The sequence below is a fragment of the Salmo salar genome, chromosome ssa24 (genome assembly GCF_905237065.1).
Source record: "Salmo salar chromosome ssa24, Ssal_v3.1, whole genome shotgun sequence".
NCBI classification, from domain to species: Eukaryota; Metazoa; Chordata; class Actinopteri; order Salmoniformes; family Salmonidae; genus Salmo; species Salmo salar.
In genome coordinates this window covers 47516584-47543191 of record NC_059465.1, presented here as the reverse complement: position 1 = coordinate 47543191, position 26608 = coordinate 47516584, and the positions used below count along the sequence as shown (strand labels likewise).

At 44.8% G+C, this 26608-nt stretch overlaps 1 protein-coding gene across 6 annotated transcripts in view; it reads left to right on the top strand.

The window, feature by feature from the left end:
* The window catches only part of LOC106593032 (transducin-like enhancer protein 4), a 94221-nt gene extending 67946 nt beyond the window's left edge, over nt 1–26275 (top strand). For all 6 annotated transcript variants that reach the window (XM_045707022.1, XM_045707021.1, XM_045707025.1 and 3 more), the window contains 12 exons: nt 6912–7031; nt 7270–7323; nt 9234–9389; nt 9563–9620; nt 13624–13814; nt 16359–16435; nt 16543–16792; nt 20973–21220; nt 23119–23266; nt 23404–23554; nt 24200–24276; nt 26002–26275. In XM_045707022.1, coding sequence (XP_045562978.1) covers nt 6912–7031; nt 7270–7323; nt 9234–9389; nt 9563–9620; nt 13624–13814; nt 16359–16435; nt 16543–16792; nt 20973–21220; nt 23119–23266; nt 23404–23554; nt 24200–24276; nt 26002–26109 — 1638 coding nt within the window. In that variant the 3' untranslated portion in view covers nt 26110–26275. The remainder of the gene's footprint in view (nt 1–6911; nt 7032–7269; nt 7324–9233; nt 9390–9562; nt 9621–13623; nt 13815–16358; nt 16436–16542; nt 16793–20972; nt 21221–23118; nt 23267–23403; nt 23555–24199; nt 24277–26001) is intronic.
* The last annotated feature ends 333 nt before the right edge of the window (nt 26276–26608 follow it).

The following is a 26608-nucleotide window of genomic DNA, read 5'->3' as shown; positions in this document are numbered from 1 at the left end:
ACACACACACACACACAAACACAAACACACACACAGAGACACAAACACAAACACACACACAGAGACACAAACACACACACACACACACAGACACAAACACACACACACACACACAGACACAAACACAAACACAAACACACACACACACACACACACACAGAGACACAAACACACACACACACACACAGAGACACAAACACACACACACACACACACACAGAGACACAAACACACACACACACACACACACAGAGACACACACACACACACAGACACAGACACACAGATAGAGATAGAGACACAAACACACAGATAGACACAAACACACACACAGACACAAACACACAGAGACACACTTTTTCTCTCTCACACACGCAGTGTAGTCACTAGTCACTTTAATAATGTTTACATTCTGCTTTACTCATTTCATATGTTAATACTGTATTCTATTCTACTGTATTTTAGTCAACGACACTCCGACATTGCTCGTCCTAATATTTATATATTTCTTTGTTTCGTTATTTTACTTTAGATTTGTGTGTATAACATATGTTAAATATGTGTATGGACCAATAACATCTGTTAAATATGGACCAATAACATGTGTTAAATATGGACCAATAACATGTGTTAAATATGGACCAATAACATATGTTAAATATGGACCAATAACATATGTTAAATATGGACCAATAACATGTGTTAAATATGGACCAATAACATATGTTAAATATGTGTATGGACCAATAACATCTGTTAAATATGTGTATGGACCAATAACATCTGTTAAATATGGACCAATAACATCTGTTAAATATGGACCAATAACATCTGTTAAATATGGACCAATAACATCTGTTAAATATGTGTATGGACCAATAACATCTGTTAAATATGTGTATGGACCAATAACATCTGTTAAATATGGACCAATAACATCTGTTAAATATGGACCAATAACATCTGTTAAATATGGACCAATAACATCTGTTAAATATGGACCAATAACGTCTGTTAAATATGGACCAATAACATCTGTTAAATATGGACCAATAACGTCTGTTAAATATGGACCAATAACATCTGTTAAATATGTGTATGGACCAATAACATCTGTTAAGTTTGTGACCAATAACATCTGTTAAATATGTGTATGGACCAATAACATCTGTTAAATTTGTGACCAATAACATCTGTTAAATATGTGTATGGACCAATAACATCTGTTAAATATGTGTATGGACCAATAACATCTGTTAAATATGGACCAATAACGTCTGTTAAATATGTGTATGGACCAATAACATCTGTTAAATTTGTGACCAATAACATCTGTTAAATATGTGTATGGACCAATAACATCTGTTAAATTTGTGACCAATAACATCTGTTAAATATGTGTATGGACCAATAACATCTGTGAAATATGGACCAATAACATCTGTTAAATTTGTGACCAATAATATCTGTTAAATATGTGTATGGACCAATAACATCTGTGAAATATGGACCAATAACGTCTGTTAAATATGTGTATGGACCAATAACATCTGTTAAATATGGACCAATAACGTCTGTTAAATATGTGTATGGACCAATAACATCTGTTAAATTTGTGACCAATAACATCTGTTAAATATGTGTATGGACCAATAACATCTGTTAAATTTGTGACCAATAACATCTGTTAAATGGTATGGACCAATAACATCTGTTAAATATGTGTATGGACCAATAACATCTGTTAAATATGTGTATGGACCAATAACATCTGTTAAATATGGACCAATAACATCTGTTAAATATGTGACCAATAACATCTGTTAAATATGTGACCAATAACATCTGTTAAATATGGACCAATAACATGTGTTAAAAATGGACCAATAACATGTGTTAAATATGGACCAATAACATGTGTTAAATATGGACCAATAACATCTTTTAAATATGGACCAATAACATCTGTTAAATATGGACCAATAACATCTGTTAAATATGTGTATGGACCAATAACATCTGTTAAATATGTGTATGGACCAATAACATCTGTTAAATATGGACCAATAACATTTGATTTGAATTAGATTAGGACAGGACAGAGAGGTGTGTTTAATATGTTACCTCAGATACCGTTACCTCAGATACCGCTACCTCGGATACCGCTACCTCGGATACCGCTACCTCGGATACCGCTACCTCAGATACCGCTACCTCAGATACCGCTACCTCAGATACTGTGTGTGCGTGTGTGTGTGTGCGCTGTTTTGAAATGTTTGAATCTTGTTTGTGGTGCTGGTTTGATTGAACGGTTGTTACAATGTTGTTGACTTTTGTAGTGATGTAGTGTTTGTTGTCAGGTCTTTGTAGTTTTGGCAGGTCTGTAGTTCTTTGTCAGCTCTTTGTCGGGTCTTTGTAGTTGTTTGTCAGGTCTTTGTAGGTCTTTGTCAGGTCTTTGTAGGTCTTTGTCAGGTCTTTGTCAGGTCTTTGTCAGGTCTTTGTCAGGTCTTTGTAGGTCTTTGTCATTTCTTTGTAGGTCTTTGTCAGGTCTTTGTCAGGTCTTTGTAGGTCTTTGTCATTTCTTTGTAGGTCTTTGTCAGGTCTTTGTCAGGTCTTTGTAGGTCTTTGTCAGGTCTTTGTAGGTCTTTGTCAGGTCTTTGTCAGGTCTTTGTAGGTCTTTGTCATTTCTTTGTAGGTCTTTGTCATTTCTTTGTAGGTCTTTGTCAGGTCTTTGTAGGTCTTTGTCATTTCTTTGTAGGTCTTTGTCATTTCTTTGTAGGTCTTTGTCAGGTCTTTGTAGGTCTTTGTCAGGTCTTTGTAGGTCTTTGTCAGGTCTTTGTAGGTCTTTGTCAGGTCTTTGTAGGTCTTTGTCAGGTCTTTGTAGGTCTTTGTCAGGTCTTTGTAGGTCTTTGTCAGGTCTTTGTAGGTCTTTGTCAGGTCTTTGTAGGTCTTTGTCAGGTCTTTGTAGGTCTTTGTCAGGTCTTTGTCAGGTCTTGTAGTTGTTTGTCAGGTCTTGTAGTGGTCTTGTAGTGGTCTTGTAGTGGTCTTGTAGTGGTCTTATCAGTGGTGTGTTATACAGTAGCTAGTCTAAATATTTAGAAAAAACATTGAATGTGTGTGAAAGCACAGTTTGCAGTATGTGCTGTCATCTGTACTGTCTAATACTGCTCTGATCTGTCATCTATACTGTCTAATACTGCTCTAATCTGTCATCCTTACTGTCTAATACTGCTATGATCTGTCATCTGTACTGTCTAATACTGCTCTGATCTGTCATCTGTACTGTCTAATACTGCTCTGATCTGTCATCTATACTGTCTAATACTGCTCTGATCTGTCATCTGTACTGTCTAATATTGCTCTGATCTGTCATCTGTACTGTCTAATACTGCTCTTATCTGTCATCTATATTGTCTAATACTGCTCTGATCTGTCATCCTTACTGTCTAATACTGCTATGATCTGTCTAATACTGCTTTGATCAGTCATCCTTACTGTCTAATACTGCTCTGATCTGTCATCTGTACTGTCTAATACTGCTATGATCTGTCTAATACTGCTCTGATCTGTCATCTGTACTGTCTGATACTGCTCTGATCTGTTATCTGTACTGTCTGATACTGCTCCGATCTGTCATCTGTACTGTGTAATACTGCTCTGATCTGTCATCTGTACTGTCTAATACTGCTCTGATCTGTCATCTGTACTGTCTGATACTGCTCTGATCTGTCATCTGTACTGTCTAATACTGCTCTGATCTGTCATCTGTACTGTCTAATACTGCTCTTATCTGTCATCTATACTGTCTAATACTGCTCTGATCTGTCATCCTTACTGTCTAATACTGCTATGATCTGTCTAATACTGCTTTGATCAGTCATCCTTACTGTCTAATACTGCTCTGATCTGTCATCTGTACTGTCTAATACTGCTATGATCTGTCTAATACTGCTCTGATCTGTCATCTGTACTGTCTGATACTGCTCTGATCTGTTATCTGTACTGTCTGATACTGCTCCGATCTGTCATCTGTACTGTCTAATACTGCTCTGATCTGTCATCTGTACTGTCTAATACTGCTCTGATCTGTCATCTGTACTGTCTGATACTGCTCTGATCTGTCATCTGTACTGTCTAATACTGCTCTGATCTGTCATCTGTACTGTCTAATACTGCTCTGATCTGTCATCTGTACTGTCTAATACTGCTCTGATCTGTCATCTGTACTGTCTAATACTGCTCTTATCTGTCATCTATACTGTCTAATGCTGCTCTGATCTGTCATCTGTACTGTCTAATACTGCTCTGATCTGTCATCTGTACTGTCTAATACTGCTCTGATCTGTCATCTGTACTGTCTAATACTGCTCTTATCTGTCATCTATACTGTCTAATACTGCTCTGATCTGTCATCCTTACTGTCTAATACTGCTATGATCTGTCTAATACTGCTTTGATCAGTCATCCTTACTGTCTAATACTGCTCTGATCTGTCATCTGTACTGTCTAATACTGCTATGATCTGTCTAATACTGCTCTGATCTGTCATCTGTACTGTCTGATACTGCTCTGATCTGTTATCTGTACTGTCTGATACTGCTCCGATCTGTCATCTGTACTGTCTAATACTGCTCTGATCTGTCATCTGTACTGTCTAATACTGCTCTGATCTGTCATCTGTACTGTCTGATACTGCTCTGATCTGTCATCTGTACTGTCTAATACTGCTCTGATCTGTCATCTGTACTGTCTAATACTGCTCTGATCTGTCATCTGTACTGTCTAATACTGCTCTGATCTGTCATCTGTACTGTCTAATACTGCTCTTATCTGTCATCTATACTGTCTAATGCTGCTCTGATCTGTCATCTATGCTGTCTAATACTGCTCTGATCTGTCATCTGTACTGTCTAATGCTGCTCTGATCTGTCATCTATACTGTCTAATACTGCTCTGATCTGTCATCTATGCTGTCTAATGCTGCTCTGATCTGTCATCTATGCTGTCTAATGCTGCTCTGATCTGTCATCTATGCTGTCTAATGCTGCTCTGATCTGTCATCTATGCTGTCTAATGCTGCTCTGATCTGTCATCTATACTGTCTAATACTGCTCTGATCTGTCATCTATACTGTCTAATGCTGCTCTGATCTGTCATCTGTACTGTCTAATACTGCTCTGATCTGTCATCTGTACTGTCTAATACTGCTCTTATCTGTCATCTATACTGTCTAATACTGCTCTGATCTGTCATCCTTACTGTCTAATACTGCTATGATCTGTCTAATACTGCTTTGATCAGTCATCCTTACTGTCTAATACTGCTCTGATCTGTCATCTGTACTGTCTAATACTGCTATGATCTGTCTAATACTGCTCTGATCTGTCATCTGTACTGTCTGATACTGCTCTGATCTGTTATCTGTACTGTCTGATACTGCTCCGATCTGTCATCTGTACTGTCTAATACTGCTCTGATCTGTCATCTGTACTGTCTAATACTGCTCTGATCTGTCATCTGTACTGTCTGATACTGCTCTGATCTGTCATCTGTACTGTCTAATACTGCTCTGATCTGTCATCTGTACTGTCTAATACTGCTCTGATCTGTCATCTGTACTGTCTAATACTGCTCTGATCTGTCATCTGTACTGTCTAATGCTGCTCTGATCTGTCATCTATGCTGTCTAATGCTGCTCTGATCTGTCATCTATGCTGTCTAATGCTGCTCTGATCTGTCATCTGTACTGTCTAATACTGCTCTTATCTGTCATCTATGCTGTCTAATGCTGCTCTGATCTGTCATCTATGCTGTCTAATGCTGCTCTGATCTGTCATCTGTACTGTCTAATGCTGCTCTGATCTGTCATCTGTACTGTCTGATACTGCTCTGATCTGTCATCTATACTGTCTAATGCTGCTCTGATCTGTCATCTATACTGTCTAATACTGCTCTGATCTGTCATCTGTACTGTCTGATACTGCTCTGATCTGTCATCTGTACTGTCTAATGCTGCTCTGATCTGTCATCTATGCTGTCTAATACTGCTCTGATCTGTCATCTATGCTGTCTAATGCTGCTCTGATCTGTCATCTATGCTGTCTAATGCTGCTCTGATCTGTCATCTATGCTGTCTAATGCTGCTATGATCTGTCTAATACTGCTCTGATCTGTCATCTGTACTGTCTAATACTGCTCTGATCTGTCATCTATGCTGTCTAATGCTGCTATGATCTGTCTAATGCTGCTCTGATCTGTCATCTATGCTGTCTGGCTGTAGAAAATGCTAAACATTGAAGGGTTAGTGCCAAGGGGAAGGAAGCAAATTGGGACTGTTTTCATCTAGTCACTGACACACACACGCACACACACACACACGCACGCACACACACACACACACACACACACACACACACACACACACACACACACACACACACACACACACACACACACTGTTTGCCAGTCATCAACGCTAGCAGCACGGTAAAGGGCAGGATGAGTTAGTGGAAAGGCCAAGGCCATGCTGCATTCTCCTCTCATCCTTTTTCTCTCTCCCTTCTTCACCTCTTCCTCCTCTCCTCTTCCTCTTCTCCTCTCCTTTGTCTCCTCTTCCTCCTCTCCTCTTCCTCGTCTCCTCTCCTCTTCTCCTTTGTCTCCTCTTCTTTCCCTCCTCTCCTCTTCCTCTTCCTCTTCTCCTTTCCTTTGTCTCCTCTCCTTTCCTTTATCTCCTCTCCTCTTCTACTCTTCATCCTCTCCTCTCCTACTCTTCATCCTCTCCTCTCCTCTCCTCTCCATTCCTTTTTATCCTGTGCTCACCTCTAAGAGGAGGGGTAGTTGAGCTCTTACAAAATCAGACTTGTAAACTAACATTAACACTCACACCCCCTCTCTCTCTCTCTCTCGCTCAGAGTCCGTCTGTGTCCCCCTCCTCCAGTTTACGAGCAGTAGAGAAGCACAGGAGTTCAGGTGACTCCTCAGACAGCAAGAAACCGAAAATGTCTGAAAAGGAGCTGAGCGCCACACGTTACGTGAGTGAGGCAACTTTCAAACCAAAAAACCCAGAGGATGCACTTTTCAAAAGCACAGCGCTAACACAGCTGATTCAACTAACCAAACTCTTGCTGATTAGTCGATGAGGTCAGTCAGGATGTTCTGATGATGCCCTGGTATGGGGAATCTAACTATGGTAAATTGTTGAGGAGGTCCAATGTGTTGTTGTGTTCGTTCTCGGGACAATAAAGTTGTATTATATTGTATCTGTTTCAGGACAGCGACGGGGAGAAGAGTGATGACAGCCTAGTGGTGGATGTCTCTAATGAGGTTATATTCTCTCTCTCTCTCTCTCTCTCTCTCTCTCTCTCTCTCTCTCTCTCTCTCTCTCTCTCTCTCTCTCTCTCTCTCTCTCTCTCTCTCTCTCTCTCTCTCTCTCTCTCTCTCTCTCTCTCTCTCTCTCTCTCTCTCTCTCTCTCTCTCTCTCTCTCTCTCTCTCTCTCTCTCTCTCTCTCTCTCTCTCTCTCTCTCTCTCTCTCTCTCTCTCTCTCTCTCTCTCTCTCTCTCTCTCTCTCTCTCTCTCTCTCTCTCTCTCTCTCTCTCTCATATAAACACTGAATAAATGTAACAATTTCAAATATGTTACAGTTTATATAATGAAATCAGTCAATTGAAATAAATTAATTTGGCCTTAATCTATGGATTTCACATTACTAGGAATACAGATATGCATCTGTTGGTCACAGATAGCTTTAAAAACAAGTTAAGGGTGTGGATCAGAAAACCAGTCAGTATCTGGTGTGACCATTTGCCTCACGCAGCGCGACACGTCTCCTTCACATAGAGTTGATCAGGCTGTTGATTGTGGCCTGTGGAATGTTGTCCCACTCCTCTTCAATGGCTGTGTGAAGTTTCTGGATATTGGTGGGAACTGGAACACGCTGTCAGGTTGATCCAGAGCATCCCAAACATGCTCAATGGGTGACATGTCTGTTGAGTATGCAGGCCATGGAGGAACTGGGACATTTTCAGCATCCAGGAATTGTGTACAGATCCTTGCAACATGGGTCGGTGCATTATCATGCTGAACCATGAGGTGATGGTGGCGGATGAATGGCACGACAACGGGCCTCAGGATCTCGTCACGGTATCTCTGTGCATTCAAGTAGCCATTGATACAATGCAATGGTGTTCGTTGTCCGTAGCTTATGCCTATAACCCCACCTCCACCATGGGGCCCATACCATAACCCCACCTCCACCATGGGGCCCATACCATAACCCCACCTCCACCATGGGGCCCATACCATAACCCCACCTCCACCATGGGGCCCATACCATAACCCCACCTCCACCATGGGGCCCTCTGTTCACAACGTTGACATCAGCAAACCACTCCCCCACACGACGCCATACACGCCATCTACCATCTGCCCGGTACAGTTGAAACCAGGATTCATCCGTGAAGAGCAGACATCTCCCAGAGTGCCAGTGTTCATCGTGTTAAAGCATTCGCCCACTGAAGTCCGGTTACGACGCCGAACTGCAGTCAGGTCAAGACCCTGGTGAGGACGACGAGCACGCAGATGAGATTCCCTGAGACGGTTTCTGACAGTTTGTGCAGAAATTCTTTGGTTGTGCAAACCCACATTTTCATCAGCTGTCTGGGTGTCTGGTCTCAGACGATCCCGCAGGTGAAGAAGCCGGATGTGGAGGTCCTGGGTTGGCGTGGTTACACGTGGTCTGCGGTTGTGAGGCCGGTTGGACGTATTGCCAAGTTCTCTAAAACGATGTTGGAGGCGGCTTATGGTAGAGAAATTAACATTACATTTTCCGTCAACAGCTCTAGTGGACATTCCTGCAGTCAGAATGCCAATTCCACTCTCCCTCAAAACTTAAGACATCTGTGGCATTGTGTTGTGTGACAAAACTGCAAATTTTTTTAAAAATGACCTTATGTCCCCAGCACAAGGTGCACCTGTGTAGTGATCATGCTGTTTAATCATATTCTTGATATGCCACACCTGTCAGGTGGATGGATTATCTTGGCAAAGGAGAAATGCTCACTAACAGGGATGTAAACAAATTGGTGAACAACATTTGAGAGAAATAAGCTTTTAGTGAGTATAGAACAATATTTATTTTTTATTTTAGTTCATGAATCATGGAACCAATACTTTACCAATAGAAATGGAACGAAACCATACTCTTTTCTATTGTTCTCTTTCGCCGTTATTTTAGGATCCTGCCTCTCCTAGAGGAAGCCCAACTCAGTCCCCTCGTGAGAACCGATTGGATAAGAGCCGTCTGCTGAAGAAGGAAGTCCCTCCCCTCAGCCCCGCCTCTATGGCCTCGTCTAGTAGTACGCCCTCCAACAAGTCCAAAGACGTCATCACGGTCTGATCTCTCATGGCTTTCCCCCCACCCCCCCTTTAATCTTTATTGACAACATATTTCTACCTTTACCCCAAGTCTGGAAAATTTGGATTTAATCATCTCTCATATACCAGAGCTCAGTGGTTAAAATATGTATTGTTATAAGTGGATTATGAGCCTCTTTTTATCTCCAGAATGAGAAGTCCAGCACCTCCACCCCCGGCCTGAGAGGGAAAACATCAGGACTAGAGGGTGAGACACACAACTTTAAACGTGTTTACATTCTTTACATTTCATTCAACCTTTTTAACCAGGCAGGTCAGTTGAACCTTCCTTTAACCTTTTTAACCAGGCAGGTCAGATGAACCTTCCTTTAACCTTTTTAACCAGGCAGGTCAGTTGAACCTTCCTTTAACCTTTTTAACCAGGCAGGTCAGATGAACCTTCCTTTAACCTTTTTAACCAGGCAGGTCAGTTGAACCTTGCTTTAACCTTTTTAACCAGGCAGGTCAGTTGAACCTTGCTTTAACCTTTTTAACCAGGCAGGTCAGATGAACCTTCCTTTAACCTTTTTAACCAGACAGGTCAGTTGATTCTTATTCAGCAGAGATCTAATAAACGTAACAGAAAAATCCCGAAATCGAAAAGGTGTCTGTCTAAGAGATATCTGCTTTTCCATCCTCCTATGTCACGAACCTCATAAGCATCACAGGACTAGTCTGATTGGTACACACCGATGTGGCAACTTCGGTCTGCAGCGCCCAACCAGTTTGGGCTACACACTAATATGACCCCGCCATCGAATTCTCTACGACGCCCACAAGACTCTTCTGAGCACTTTAAAATATATTTAAGTGTGCACTGAGTGTACAAAACGTCCTTTGACCTCAGAACAGCCTCAATTCGTAGGCTTGCATTCTACTGGGGTTGAATATTTTACAAAAGGTTGAATAAATTACATTTTTCCAAGGTAACCTAATATTTCCCACAAAAACCGGAAGCGTCATTGAAAAGCATTATAAAGCATATAAATGGGCCTATATCTGGATTTGATTAGAGCTTTGATAGAATATTCAAGCCTGATAACACACACATTAAATACATTTTATTTAAAAAATATATACAATTCCAAGCCCCAAAAAGCTCAAATGTGCAGTTATGATATAATCTACTGCACCTTTTTACATGACAGAAAAACATGAAAGCCCATAGACGTAGTTAGCTACAGTTGAAGTCGGACGTTTACATACACCTCAGCCAAATACATTTAAACTCAGTTTTTCACAATTCCTGACATTTAATCCTAGTAAAAATTCCCTGTTACAGGTCGATTAGGATCATTCATATATATATATATATATATATATATGCACATCACTTTCCTTCCTCATGATGCCATCTATTTTGTGAAGAGCACCAGTCCCTCCTGCAGCAAAGCACCACCACAACATGATGCTGCCGCCCCCGTGCTTCACGGTTGGGATGGTGTTCTTCGGCTTGCAAGCATCCCCCGTTTTCCTCCAAACATAACGATGGTTATTATGGCCAAACAGTTATATTTTTGTTTCATCAGACCAGAGGACATTTCTCCAAAAAGTACGATCTTTGTCCCCATGTGCAGTTGCAAACCGTTGTCTGACTTTTTTATGGCGGTTTTGGAGCAGTGGCTTCTTCCTTGCTGAGCGGCCTTTCAGGCATATGTCGATATAGGACTCGTTTTACTGTGGATATAGATACTTTTCTACTTGTTTCCTCCAGCATCTTCACAAGGTCCTTTGCTGTTGTTCTGGTATTGATTTGCACTTTTCGCACCAAAGTATGTTCATCTCTAGGAGACAGAACGCATCTCCTTCCTGAGCGGTATGATGGCTGCGTGGTCCCATGGTGTTTATACTTGCGTACTATTGTTTGTACAGATGAACGTGGTACCTTCAGGCGTTTGGAAATTGCTCCCAAGGATGAACCAGACTTGTTCTACAATTTTTTTCCTGAGGTCTTGGCTGATTTCTTTAGATTTTCCCATGATGTCAAGCAAAGAGGCACTGAGTTTGAAGGTAGGCCTTGAAATACATCCACAGGTACACCTCCAATTGACTCAAATCATGTCAATTAGCCTATCAGTAGCTTCTAAAGCCATGACATAATTTTCTGGAATTTTCCAAGCTGTTTAAAGGCACAGTCAACTTAGTGTATGTAAACTTCTGATCCACTGGAATTGTGATACAGTGAATTATAAGTGAAATAATCTGTCTCTAAACAATTGTTGGAAAAATGACTTGTGTCATGCACAAAGTAGATGTCCTAACCGACTTGCCAAAACTATAGTTTGTTAACAAGACATTTGTGGAGTGGTTGAAAAACGAGTTTTAATGACTCCAACCTAAGTGTATGTAAACTTCAGACTTCAACTGTATGTAAATGCTCTCTTGGGTAAATAAATGAAACTAGCTCCAGTAGGCTAATCTGTTTGAGTGTGAACTGTATTACTGTACTGTATTGTATTACATGGACTGGAATTACCCATTAACCAGCTCGGGGCGGCAGGTAGCCTAGTGGTTAGAGTGTTGGACTTGTAACCGAAAGGTTGCAAGATTGAATACAAAATACAAAACCTCCAACCCAAAAAGGCCTGTGGTGTTGATGGTATCCTATATGAAATGATAAAATATACAGACCACACATTCCACTTGGCTATACTTATTAAACTCTTAAACATCATACAGGAAACTGAAAGACCCAGTAGCGTTGCAGTTCTTGACTCAAACCGGTGCTCCTGGTACCTACTACCATACCCCGTTCAATGCCCGTTCACCCTCTGAATGGCACACATACACAATCCATGTCTCAATTGTCTCAAGGCTTAAAAATCCTTCTTTAAACTGTCTCCTCACCTTCAATCAAATGTATTTATAAAGCCCTTCTTACATCAGCTGATGTCACAAAGTGCTGTACAGAAACCCAGCCTAAAACCCCAAACAGCAAGCAATGCAGGTGTAGAAGCAAAGTGGCTAGGAAAAACTCCCTAGAAAGGCAGGAACATAGGAAGAAACCTAGAGAGGAACCAGGCTATGAGGGGTGGCCAGTCCTCTTCTGGCTGTGCCGGGTGGAGATTATAACAGAACATGGCCAAGATGTTCAAATGTTCATAAATGACCAGTAGGGTCAAATAATAATAATCACAGTAGTTGTCGAGGGTGCAACAAGACAGCACCTCAAGAGTAAATGTCAGTTGGCTTTTCATAGCCGATCATTGAGAGTATCTCTACCGCTCCTGCTGTCTCTAGAGAGTTGAAAACAGCAGGTCTGGATTCATCTATACTGATTGAAGTGGATTTAACTAGTGACATCATTAAGGGATCATAGCTTTTACCTGGATTCACCAGGTCAATCTGTCATGGAAAGAGCAGGTGTTCATAATGTTTTGTACACTCAGTGTATATGGAAGTACTTTAGTGCCCCCCCAAAAAAGTGGTAAACATTTTTTTTAATGTAATTTCCTGAGCTTTCTCATATTTTATCTGTTGGATAGGACAGACACTTGAAAATATATTTCCTTTTTCATGAATTCTTTGACTACCTGTTTTGTATGAATGTTATTCAATGCGTTTCTATGGGCAGTAAGGCCAAATTCAATGTTTCCTCAAAAAGTCAGTCATCAAAAATATTTTTCATACTTACAGGGGTCATAAAATGCAAAATCAAATAGCTAAATTATCCTTGGAATGACCATCTGAAAGCAATCCCATATGTTAGCTTAGTAGAAACCCTTAGACCTTAGAGGGTTGGTTTGTAGCTTAGTAGAACCCAGGCCCTTAGACCTTAGAGGGTTGGTTTGTAGTTTAGTAGAACCCAGGCCCTTAGACCTTAGAGGGTTGGTTTGTAGTTTAGTAGAACCCAGGCCCTTAGACCTTAGAGGGTTGGTTTGTAGCTTAGTAGAACCCAGGCCCTTAGACCTTAGAGGGTTGGTTTGTAGTTTAGTTGAACCCAGGCCCTTAGACCTTAGAGGGTTGGTTTGTAGTTTAGTAGAACCCAGGCCCTTAGACCTTAGAGGGTTGGTTTGTAGCTTAGTAGAACCCAGGCCCTTAGACCTTAGAGGGTTGGTTTGTAGCTTAGTAGAACCCAGGCCCTTAGACCTTAGAGGGTTGGTTTGTAGCTTAGTAGAACCCAGGCCCTTAGACCTTAGAGGGTTGGTTTGTAGCTTAGTAGAACCCAGGCCCTTAGACCTTAGAGGGTTGACTTATGTTGTTTGTTCCAGGCCCTGGTCTGCGTCCCCTGGGGTTGCCGTGTCCTTACCCGGGTGCGTTTGGCATGATGCCTCACCCAAGTCTCAACGGGCTGAACGGCGACCTGGGCGGAGCCAGCGCCTACGCCTCCCTTCACAACCTGTCTCCTCAGATAAGTGCGGCTGCTGCGGCTGCAGTTGCGGCCTACGGACGATCACAAGTGGTACGCTATTCTCCTAAACTCGACTCACAACAAATCATTCACATATCCACCGTCTCATTCATGTCACTCAATCTTCTTTCACTGACACAAATTATAAAAGGGGTTTTGGGGCAGTGTTTGAGCGATAACAAAATCAAATCACATGTTATTTTTGTCACGTGCTCCGTAAACAACAGGTGTAGAGTAACAGTGAAATGCTGACTTGCAGATCCTTCCCAACAACGCAGAGAGAATTTTATAGAAAAGTAAAGATAACGAGGTATAAATACACAGTGAGTAACTTGGCTGTATACACTGGTTACTGTGGTGGAAATTCAACACCAAGGACACCTGAGGTCAATATTAAATGAATCACTTTTTATTCTCAGTTAAATGGAGAGGTTACAACAAACACTGCACACTCAGAACAGGTCGGTCAAAAGACACTCATGGGGGGGGGGGGGGTCCACTGAAAGATGACTAGCACCAACAACTGGGACCTAAATGACACCCACCATGAGAGCCCAAGAAGAGGCAAAGGAAACCCCAAACCAAACTTAAAGACAGGAAGCAAACCAAAAAGGTAGAGCAAAACCAAATCAGATAAAGGACTGTTGGTCTAGAAATCTAAATAGGGAGCGCCAACTAAAGGTGTTAACCCTCCACATCTATCAAGACAACTAAAGGAGTTACCCTCCACATCTATCCAGACAACTAAAGGAGTTAAACCCTCCACATCTATCAACACAACTAAAGGAGTTACCCTCCACATCTATCCAGACAACTAAAGGAGTTAAACCCTCCACATCTATCAACACAACTAAAGGAGTTACCCTCCACATCTATCCAGACAACTAAAGGAGTTAAACCCTCCACATCTATCCAGACAACTAAAGGAGTTAAACCCTCCACATCTATCAAGACAACTAAAGGAGTTAAACCCTCCACATCTATCAAGACAACTAAAGGAGTTAAACCCTCCACATCTATCCAGACAACTAAAGGAGTTAAACCCTCCACATCTATCCAGACAACTAAAGGTGTTAAACCCTCCACATCTATCCAGACAACTAAAGGAGTTAAACCCTCCACATCTATCAAGACAACTAAAGGAGTTAAACCCTCCACATCTATCAAGACAACTAAAGGAGTTAAACCCTCCACATCTATCAAGACAACTAAAGGAGTTAACCCTCCACATCTATCAAGACAACTAAATGTGTTAAACTCTCCACATCTATCAAAACAAATGGATCACTGGGCCAGCCACTCTTAAATATCACCTGGGCCAGCACAGGTGAAACACCAGTCGGTGCCCCCTACGTGCTAAAGTCCAACCTCAAAACGTGTGTGGACACCCCTTCAAATGAGTGGATTCGGCTAATTGCTGACTGGTGTACAGCACTCGCCCCAGTCAGCTGTTAGTGCTGTTATTGTGAAGTGGAAACGTCTAGGAGCAACAACGGCTCAGCCGCGAAATACGTAGCGTTTAAAAATCATCTGTCTCCGGTTACATCACCTACTACTGAGTTCCAAACTTCATCACCAGAACTGTTCGTCTGGGGCTTCATGAAATGGGTTTCCATGGCCGAGCAGCCTCACACAAGCCTAAGATCACTATGCGCAATGCCAAGCGTCGGCTGGAGTGGTGTAAAGCTCGCAGTCAATGGACTCTGGAGAAGAGGAAATGCGTTCTCTGGAGAGATGAATCACGCTTCAACATCTGGCTAGTCCAACAGATTAATCTGGGTTTGGCGGATGCCAGGAGAACGCTACCTGCCCCAATGCATAGTGCCAACTGTAAAGTTTGGTGGAGGAGGAATAATGGTATGGGGCTGTTTTTCATGGTTTCGGCTATGCCCCTTAGTTCCAGTGAAGGGCAATCTTAACACAGCATGCAATTCTGTTTTTCCAACTTTATGGCAACAGTTTGGGAAAGGCCCTTTCCTGTTTCAGCATGACAGTGCCCCCGTGCAAAAAGCGAGGTCCATACAGAAAGGGTTTGTAAAGATCGATTCTGGAAGAACTTGACTGGCCTACACAGAGCCCTGACCTCAACCCAGACTAAGAGAAACATAGGATATTACGAGATTAGCATTTAGCTTTTCTGATGTCCAGAAGCCGTTTTTCATCATAGGAAACGATGAGCGAGACGTTATGTACAAAAAAAGGTTAAGATCAGCAACAACAACAAAAATATTCAAAAAATAGCAGAATAAGTCAGGGGTACATTTTTGATCATTTAGCAGACGCTCTTCCCTAGAGCGACTTACAGGAGCAATAAGGGTTAAGTGCCTTGCTCAAGGGGCGCATCGGCAGATTTTTCACCTAGTCTGCTCTAGGATTCGAACCAGCGACCATTCGGTTACTAGCCCAACATTCGTAACCGCTAGGCTACAGCCGCTATCTCATCACATCAATGGGCAATGTTTGAACAATATCAATTGTAAGTCACATAAAAGTGCAGCATTTAAACTTCATTTTGGTTTGAATGGTACAAGATGTTTTGAATGATTTCTTCAAAGAGATAATAAATGAATCTCTCTTCTGTTCTTCATCCTCCAGGTTGGTTTTGACCCCCACCACCACATGAGGGTCCCTGGTCTTCCTCCCAACCTCTCTGGCATTCCTGGAGGAAAACCGTACGTGTCCCTTTTTCATTTGGATGCTTTTGAAAAATAGATTCTCTAGATCAGAATATAAAATAAACCCTCCTCTTCATCACCTCTCCTCCTCCTCCTCCTCTAAGAGCCTATTCCTTCCACGTGAGTACTGAGGGCCAGATGCAGCCGGTGCCGTTCCCTCCGGACGCCCTGATAGGCCCGGGGATCCCACGTCACGCCCGTCAGATCAACACGCTGAGCCACGGCGAGGTGGTGTGTGCCGTCACTATCTCCAATCCAACCAGACACGTCTACACAGGAGGGAAGGGCTGTGTCAAGATCTGGGATATCAGCCAGCCCGGCAGCAAGAGTCCTGTCTCTCAACTAGACTGTCTGGTGAGGACAATATTATACAATATAATACTATATAATACTATGGAATATCTGGGACATCAGCCAGCCGGGCATCAAGAGCCCTGTGTCACAACTAGACTGCCTGGTGAGAATACTATACAGGAAATTCTTCTGCCATTTCAATCTTGGTTCTGTCACGTCCTGACCAGTAAAAGATGTTATTTGTTATTGTAGTTTGGTCAGGGTGTGGCAGGGGGTGTTTGTTTAGAGTGTTTCGGGGTTTGTTGGGCTATGTTCTATGTTAGTTTATTTCTATGTTAGTTCTAGTATGTCTATTTCTATGTGGTGTTTTATTGGGTTGGACCTTCAATTGGAAGCAGCTGCTCCTCGTTGCTTCTAATTGAAGGTCCTATTTAAGAGGGGTGTTTTTTCTATGGGGTTTGTGGGTAGTTATTTCCTGTTTTGTGTTCGTGCAGCAGGAATGTTTAGTGCCGTTTGTTGTTTTATATACGTGTTTCTTTTGTTTTTCCTTTTTTAATAAAATAAGAAGATGAGTTTACACGTCCCGCTGCGTTTTGGTCCAATCCCGTGGCAAGTTTGGGCTGCCTGGGGGGCCTGGGGGGGGCTGCCTGGGGGGCCTGGGGGGGCTGCCTGGGGGGGGCTGCCTGGGGGGGCCTGGGGGGCTGCCCTGGGGGCCTGGGGGGGGGCTGCCTGGGGGGCCTGGGGGGGGGCTGCCTGGGGGGGCCTGGGGGGGCTGCCTGGGGGGGATCCATTATCTTTTCCAATCTATATACTTTTAAATATAATCTTTGACAACGAGATAGTCGAGAATAATTGAAAATTAAACAATGAATTTATTACTATTGATTTTGTTATGTTTGAACATAAGACCACCGCATTAGGACTGCAAATTAATCGAACTAAGCTTTAAAACTAAAGAGAGGGAGGGAGGGAGGGAGGGAGGGAGGGAGGGAGGGATGGAGGGAGGGAGAGATGGAGGGAGAGATGGAGGTAGAGATGGAGGTAGAGATGGAGGTAGAGAGGGAGGTAGAGAGGGAGGTAGAGAGGGAGGGAGGGAGGTAGAGATGGATGTAGAGATGGATGTAGAGATGGAGGGAGAGAGGGAGGTAGAGAGGGAGGTAGAGATGGAGGTAGAGAGGGAGGTAGAGAGGGAGGTAGAGATGGAGGTAGAGAGGGAGGTAGAGAGGGAGGTAGGGAGGGAGGTAGGGAGGGAGGGAGGGAGAGATGGAGGTAGAGAGGGAGGTAGAGAGGGAGGTAGAGAGGGAGGTAGAGAGGGAGGTAGAGAGGGAGGGAGAGAGGGAGGGAGGGAGGTAGAGAAGGAGGGAGAGAAGGAGGGAGAGAAGGAGGGAGGGAGGGAGGGAGGGAGGGAGGAGAGAGAGAGGTAGAGAAGGAGGTAGAGAAGGAGGTAGAGAGGGAGGTAGAGAGGGAGGTAGAGAGGGAGGTAGAGAGGGAGGTAGAGAGGGAGGTAGAGAGGGAGGTAGAGAAGGAGGTAGAGAAGGAGGTAGAGAAGGAGGTAGAGAAGGAGGTAGAGAGGGAGGGAGAGATGGATGTAGGGAGGGAGAGAGGGAGGTAGAGAGGGAGGTAGAGAAGGAGGTAGAGAGGGAGGTAGAGAGGGAGGTAGAGAGGGAGGTAGAGAGGGAGGTAGAGAGGGAGGGAGAGAGAGAGAGGGAGGGAGAGAGAGAGAGGGAGGGAGAGAGAGAGGGAGGGAGAGAGAGAGGGAGGGAGGGAGAGAGAGAGGGAGGGAGAGAGAGAGGGAGGGAGAGAGAGAGGGAGGGAGGGAGAGAGAGAGGGAGAGAGAGGGAGAGAGGGAGAGAGGGAGGGAGAGAGGGAGGGAGAGAAGGATGTAGGAAGGGAGGTAGAGAGGGAGGGAGAGAAGGAGGGAGAGAGGGAGGGAGAGAGGGAGGGAGAGAGGGAGGGAGAGAGGGAGGTAGAGAGGTAGGTAGAGAAGGAGGTAGAGAGGGAGGTAGAGAGGGAGGTAGAGAGGGAGGGAGAGAGGGAGGGAGAGAGGAGGAGAGAGGGAGGGAGAGAAGGAGGGAGAGAAGGAGGTAGAGAGGGAGGTAGAGAGGGAGGTAGAGAAGGAGGTAGAGAAGGAGGGAGAGAAGGAGGTAGAGAAGGAGGTAGAGAGGGAGGTAGAGAGGGAGGTAGAGAGGGAGGGAGAGATGGAGGGAGAGAAGGATGTAGGGAGGGAGAGAGGGAGGTAGAGAGGGAGGTAGAGAGGGAGGTAGAGAAGGAGGTAGAGAAGGAGGTAGAGAAGGAGGGAGAGATGGATGTAGGAAGGGAGGTAGAGAGGGAGGCAGAGAGGGAGGGAGAGAAGGAGGGAGAGATGGATGTAGGAAGGGATGTAGGAAGGGAGGTAGAGAGGGAGGGAGAGATGGATGTAGGAAGGGAGGCAGAGAGGGAGGCAGAGAGGGAGGGAGAGAAGGAGGGAGAGATGGATGTAGGAAGGGATGTAGGAAGGGAGGTAGAGAAGGAGGGAGAGAGATAGGGAGGACTGTCTGATGATTGAGTGTGTTTGTGTGTGTTGCATTACATCTTAGATAAGTGCTTCCTCTAAATGATTTGTCCAGGGTGTGTGTTGGCCCACCAAATAACTAATGTCTCCTGTTGTGTTTATAATAGTATATATATATATATATATATATATATATATATATATATATATATATATATATATATTAAAATACTGCTCAAAAAATAAAGGGAACACTTAAACAACACAATGTAACTCCAAGTCAATCACACTTCTGTGAAATCAAACTGTCCACTTAGGAAGCAACACTGATTGACAATAAATGTCACATGCTGTTGTGCAAATGGAATAGACAACAGGTGGAAGTTATAGGCAATTAGCAAGACACCCCCAATAAAGGAGTGGTTCTGCAGGTGGGGACCACAGACCACTTCTCAGTTCCTATGCTTCCTGGCTGATGTTTTGGTCACTTTTGAATGCTGGCGGTGGTTTCACTCTAGTGGTAGCATGAGACGTGAGGGTGGTATGAGGGCCCGACGTCCACAGGTGGGGGTTGTGCTTACAGCCCAACACCGTGCAGGACGTTTGGCATTTGCCAGAGAACACCAAGATTAGCAAATTCGCCACTGGCGCCCTGTGCTCTTCACAGATGAAAGCAGGTTCACACTGAGCACGTGACAGACGTGACAGTCTGGAGACGCCGTGGAGAATGTTCTGCTGCCTGCAACATCCTCCAGCATGACCGGTTTGGCGGTGGGTCAGTCATGGTGTGGGGTGGCATTTCTTTGGGGGGCCGCACAGCCCTCCATGTGCTCGCCAGAGGTAGCCTGACTGCCATTAGGTACCGAGATGAGATCCTCAGACCCCTTGTGAGACCGTATGCTGGTGCGGTTGGCCCTGGGTTCCTCCTAATGCAAGACAATGCTAGACCTCATGTGGCTGGAGTGTGTCAGCAGTTCCTGCAAGAGGAAGGCATTGATGCTATGGACTGGCCCGCCCGTTCCCCAGACCTGAATCCAATTGAGCACATCTGGGACATCATGTCTCGCTCCATCCACCAACGCCACGTTGCACCACAGACTGTCCAGGAGTTGGCGGATGCTTTAGTCCAGGTCTGGGAGGAGATCCCTCAGGAGACCATCCGCCACCTCATCAGGAGCATGCCCAGGCGTTGTAGGGGAGGTCATACAGGCACGTGGAGGCCACACACACTACTGAGCCTCATTTTGACTTGTTTTAAGGACATTACATCAAAGTTGGATCAGCCTGTAGTGTGGTTTTCCACTTTAATTTTGAGTGTGACTCCAAATCCAGACCTCCATGGGTTGATAAATTGGATTTCCATTGATTATTTTTGTGTGATTTTGTTGTCAGCACATTCAACTATGTAAAGAAAAAAGTATTTAATAAGATTATTTCTTTCATTCAGATCTAGGATGTGTTATTTTAGTGTTACCTTTATTTTTTTGAGCAGTATATATATCGACATATAGACATCCTGTTGTGTTTATAATAGTATATATATATATATAGGACATCCTGTTGTGTTTATGATAGTATATATATATATATATATATATATATAGGACATCCTGTTGTGTTTATGATAGTAGCTGTATATAGTATATACTTGTGTGTATCTGAACACAAATAACAATAACTCTGCGGGCGTGTGTGCGTGTGCGTGTGCGTGTGTGTGTGTGTGTGCGTGTGTGTGCGTGCGTCTATCAGAACAGAGACAGCTACATCCGTTCATGCCGGCTGCTGCATGATGGGAGGACTCTGATCATAGGGGGCGAGGCCTCCACACTTTCAATCTGGGACCTAGCCTCACCCACCCCGCGTATCAAGGCAGAGCTAACGTCTTCCGCCCCGGCCTGCTACGCCCTCGCCATCTCCCCCGACGCCAAAGTCTGCTTCTCCTGCTGCAGCGACGGGAACATCGCCGTCTGGGACCTCCACAACCAGACACTGGTCAGGTAGGTTCTGGTGTTGACGGACCTCCACACCCAGACACTGGTCAGGTAGGTTCTGGTGTTGACGGACCTCCACACCCAGACACTGGTCAGGTAGGTTCTGGTGTTGACGGACCTAAACACCCAGACACTGGTCAGGTAGGTTCTGGTGTTGACGGACCTCCACACCCAGACACTGGTCAGGTAGGTTCTGGTGTTGACGGACCTAAACACCCAGACACTGGTCAGGTAGGTTCTGGTGTTGACGGACCTCCACACCCAGACACTGGTCAGGTAGGTTCTGGTGTTGACGGACCTCCACACCCAGACACTGGTCAGGTAGGTTCTGGTGTTGACGGACCTAAACACCCAGACACTGGTCAGGTAGGTTCTGGTGTTGACGGACCTCCACAACCAGACACTGGTCAGGTAGGTTCTGGTGTTGACGGACCTAAACACCCAGACACTGGTCAGGTAGGTTCTGGTGTTGACGGACCTAAACACCCAGACACTGGTCAGGTAGGTTCTGGTGTTGACGGACCTCCACACCCAGACACTGGTCAGGTAGGTTCTGGTGTTGACGGACCTAAACACCCAGACACTGGTCAGGTAGGTTCTGGTGTTGACGGACCTCCACACCCAGACACTGGTCAGGTAGGTTCTGGTGTTGACGGACCTCCACAACCAGACACTGGTCAGGTAGGTTCTGGTGTTGACGGACCTAAACACCCAGACACTGGTCAGGTAGGTTCTGGTGTTGACGGACCTCCACACCCAGACACTGGTCAGGTAGGTTCTGGTGTTGACGGACCTCCACACCCAGACACTGGTCAGGTAGGTTCTGGTGTTGACGGACCTCCACAACCAGACACTGGTCAGGTAGGTTCTGGTGTTGACGGACCTAAACACCCAGACACTGGTCAGGTAGGTTCTGGTGTTGACGGACCTCCACACCCAGACACTGGTCAGGTAGGTTCTGGTGTTGACGGACCTCCACACCCAGACACTGGTCAGGTAGGTTCTGGTGTTGACGGACCTAAACACCCAGACACTGGTCAGGTAGGTTCTGGTGTTGACGGACCTCCACACCCAGACACTGGTCAGGTAGGTTCTGGTGTTGACGGACCTAAACACCCAGACACTGGTCAGGTAGGTTCTGGTGTTGACGGACCTCCACACCCAGACACTGGTCAGGTAGGTTCTGGTGTTGACGGACCTCCACACCCAGACACTGGTCAGGTAGGTGTGTATGTTATGTTACTTCCATATTGTGTGTTTTTTCAGTACTGATGTGTTGCTGTGTGTTGTGTTATTGTGTGTTGTGTTATTATTGTGTGTTGCTGTGTGTTGCTGTGTGTTGTGTTATTATTGTGTGTTGCTGTGTGTTGCTGTGTGTTGTGTTATTATTGTGTGTTGCTGTGTGTTGCTGTGTGTTGTGTTATTATTGTGTGTTGCTGTGTGTTGTGTTATTGTGTGTTGTTATTATTGTGTGTTATTGTGTGTTGTTATTATTGTGTGTTATTGTGTTGTTATTGTGTGTTATTGTGTGTTGTGTTATTATTGTGTGTTGCGGTGTGTTGTGTTATTATTGTGTTATTATTGTGTGTTGCGGTGTGTTGTGTTATTATTGTGTTATTATTGTGTGTTGCGGTGTGTTGTGTTATTATTGTGTTATTATTGTGTGTTGCGGTGTGTTGTGTTATTATTGTGTTATTATTGTGTGTTGCGGTGTGTTGTGTTATTATTGTGTTATTATTGTGTGTTGCGGTGTGTTGTGTTATTATTGTGTTATTATTGTGTGTTGCGGTGTGTTGTGTTATTATTGTGTGTTGCGGTGTGTTGTGTTATTATTGTGTTATTATTGTGTGTTGCGGTGTGTTGTGTTATTATTGTGTTATTATTGTGTGTTGCGGTGTGTGTAGGCAGTTCCAGGGCCATACAGACGGGGCTAGCTGTATAGATATCTCTCACGACGGAACCAAGCTGTGGACCGGAGGTCTGGACAACACCGTCCGCTCCTGGGACCTGAGAGAGGGACGGCAACTACGTCAACACGACTTCACCTCACAGGTACACACACACACACACACACACACACACACACACACACACACACACACACACATTACACACACACAGTTCCCCTGACTCCCCAACACTTTCACACACACACACACACTACCTGTTTTGTAATGTGTGTCCTCCAGATCTTCTCTCTAGGGTACTGTCCTACAGGGGAGTGGTTAGCTGTAGGGATGGAGAACAGTAATGTAGAAGTCCTCCACGTCACCAAGCCAGAGAAATACCAGCTACATCTCCACGAGAGCTGTGTCCTCTCCCTCAGGTTCGCTCACTGTGGTACGTAACAGGCCTGGCTGCCTGCTGTCTGACTGGCTGGCTGGCTGTCTGACTGCTTTCTGACTGTCTGGCTGCCTGCTGTCTGACTGGCTGGCTGTCTGCTGTTTGTTTGGCTGCCTGGCTGACTGGCTGTCTGGCTGTCTGACTGGCTGTCTGCCTGGCTGTCTGACTGTCTGCCTGGCTGACTGGCTGTCTGACTGTCTGCCTGGCTGACTGGCTGTCTGTCTGCCTGCCTGGCTGGCTGTCTATCTAGCTGTCTGCATATCTGTCTATCCATTCGTCTGTTTAGTCTCTATTCAATAGTGTGTTTCTGGCCAGAAACATATTGTATTTGACCTATTGCCATAGAAGCGTATTGTGTTTGATGTATTGCCATAGAAAAGTGTTGTGTTTGATGTGTTGCCATAGAAACGTGTTGTGTTTGATGTGTTGCCATAGAAACGTATTGTGTTTGATGTATTGCCATAGAAACGAATTGTGTTTGATCTGTTGCCTTAGAAATGTATTGTGTTTGGCCTATTGCCATAGAAACATATTGTGTTTGGCCTATTGCCATAGAAACGTATTGTGTTTGATGTATTACCATAGAAACATATTGTGTTTGACGTATTGCTGATTCCTGATTGGTCTCATCTCTCTCTGTAGGTAAATGGTTTGTGAGTACCGGGAAAGACAACCTGCTGAACGCTTGGAGAACACCTTACGGAGCCAGCATATTCCAGGTGAATAGTTCACACTGGTTGTAATGAGGACTGACATCAGTTCTGATACTGGTTGTAATGAGGACTGACATCAGTTCTGATACTGGTTGTAATGAGGACTGACATCAGTTCTGATACTGGTTGTAATGAGGACTGACATCAGTTCTGATACTGGTTGTAATGAGGACTGACATCAGTTCTGATACTGGTTGTAATGAGGACTGACATGAGTTCTGATACTGGTTGTAATGAGGACTGACATGAGTTCTGATACTGGTTGTAATGAGGACTGACATGAGTTCTGATACTGGTTGTAATGAGGACTGACATCAGTTCTGATACTGGTTGTAATGAGGACTGACATCAGTTCTGATACTGGTTGTATTGAGGACTGACATCAGTTCTGATACTGGTTGTAATGAGGACTGACATCAGTTCTGATACTGGTTGTAATGAGGACTGACATCAGTTCTGATACTGGTTGTAATGAGGACTGACATCAGTTCTGATACTGGTTGTAATGAGGACTGACATCAGTTCTGATACTGGTTGTAATGAGGACTGACATCAGTTCTGATACTGGTTGTAATGAGGACTGACATCAGTTCTGATACTGGTTGTAATGAGGACTGACATCAGTTCTGAAACTGGTTGTAATGAGGACTGACATCAGTTCTGATACTGGTTGTAATGAGGACTGACATCAGTTCTGATACTGGTTGTAATGAGGACTGACATCAGTTCTGATACTGGTTGTAATGAGGACCGACATCAGTTCTGATACTGGTTGTAATGAGGACCGACATCAGTTCTGATACTGGTTGTAATGAGGACTGACATCAGTTCTGATACTGGTTGTAATGAGGACTGACATCAGTTCTGCTACTGGTTGTAATGAGGACTGACATCAGTTCTGATACTGGTTGTAATGAGGGCTGACATCAGTTCTGATACTGGTTGTAATGAGGACTGACATCAGTTCTGATACTGGTTGTAATGAGGACTGACATCAGTTCTGATACTGGTTGTAATGAGGACTGACATCAGTTCTGACACTGGTTGTAATGAGGACTGACATCAGTTCTGATACTGGTTGTAATGAGGACTGACATCAGTTCTGATACAAAGGAGTTTTTTTGGCATTTTCTTTTTGACAATCATTGTGTGGTTTTGCTTCTATCCCTCCTACCCCTCTCTCTCTCCCTCTATCCTCACCCTCTCTCTCCCTTTATCCTCCCTCTCTCTCTATCCCACCTCTCCCTCTATCCTCCCATTCTCTCTCTCTCTCCCTCCTCCCCCTCTCTCTCCCTCCCTCCTCCCCCCTCTCTCTCCCTCTATCCTCCCATTCTCTCTCTCTCCCTCCTTCCTCCCCCTCCCTCCCCTCTCTTTCTCCCCCTCTCCCTCTCTCTGTCCCTCTCCTCCCCATCTCTCTCCATCCCCTTCTCCCCCCTCTGTCTCTCTCCTCCCCATCTCTCTCCATCCCCTTCTCCCCCCTCTCCCTCTCTCCCTCTCCTCCTCCCCATCTCTCTCCTCCCCCTCCCCCCTCCCTCCCTCTCTCTGTCCCTCTCCTCCCCATCTCTCTCCATCCCCTTCTCTCTCCTCCCCCTCTCCCCCTCTCCCTCTCTCTCTCCCTCTCCTCCTCCCCATCTCTCTCCATCCCCTTCTCCCCCTCTCCCCCTCTCCCTCTCTCTGTCCTCTCTCTCCTCCCCATCTCTCTCCATCCCCTCCTCCCCCCTCTCCCTCCAGTCTAAGGAGTCATCCTCAGTGCTAAGCTGTGATATCTCTGGGGATGACAAGTACATTGTGACTGGTTCTGGAGACAAGAAGGCGACCGTCTATGAGGTCATCTACTAGACCCCTGACATTGACTGGTCACCCGACCAAAAAAACGACCCTGTCCGAGGGTATTTTGTCTGTCCTGTGATGTAGTTTTACCTGATAACGGACAACTTCCTAATATGGATTCCGTACACCATCCCCCCCCCACCCCAGGACTGATATGGATTCCGTACACCACCACCACCCCCCACCCCAGGACTAATATTGATTCCCTACACCATCCCCCCCCAGGACTAATATGGATTCCCTACACCATCCCCCCCCCAGGACTAATATGGATTCCCTACACCACCCCCCCCCCAGGACTAATATGGATTCCGTACACCATCCCCCCCACCCCAGGACTAATATGGATTCCCTACACCATCCCCCCCCAGGACTAATATGGATTCCGTACACCATCCCCCCCCCAGGACTGATATGGATTCTGTACTGCACCCCTCACCTCTAACCCCTGCCCTGGCTGTGGACCAATCAAAATGCCTGAACAGAACAGAACCAAAGACCTGGAGAC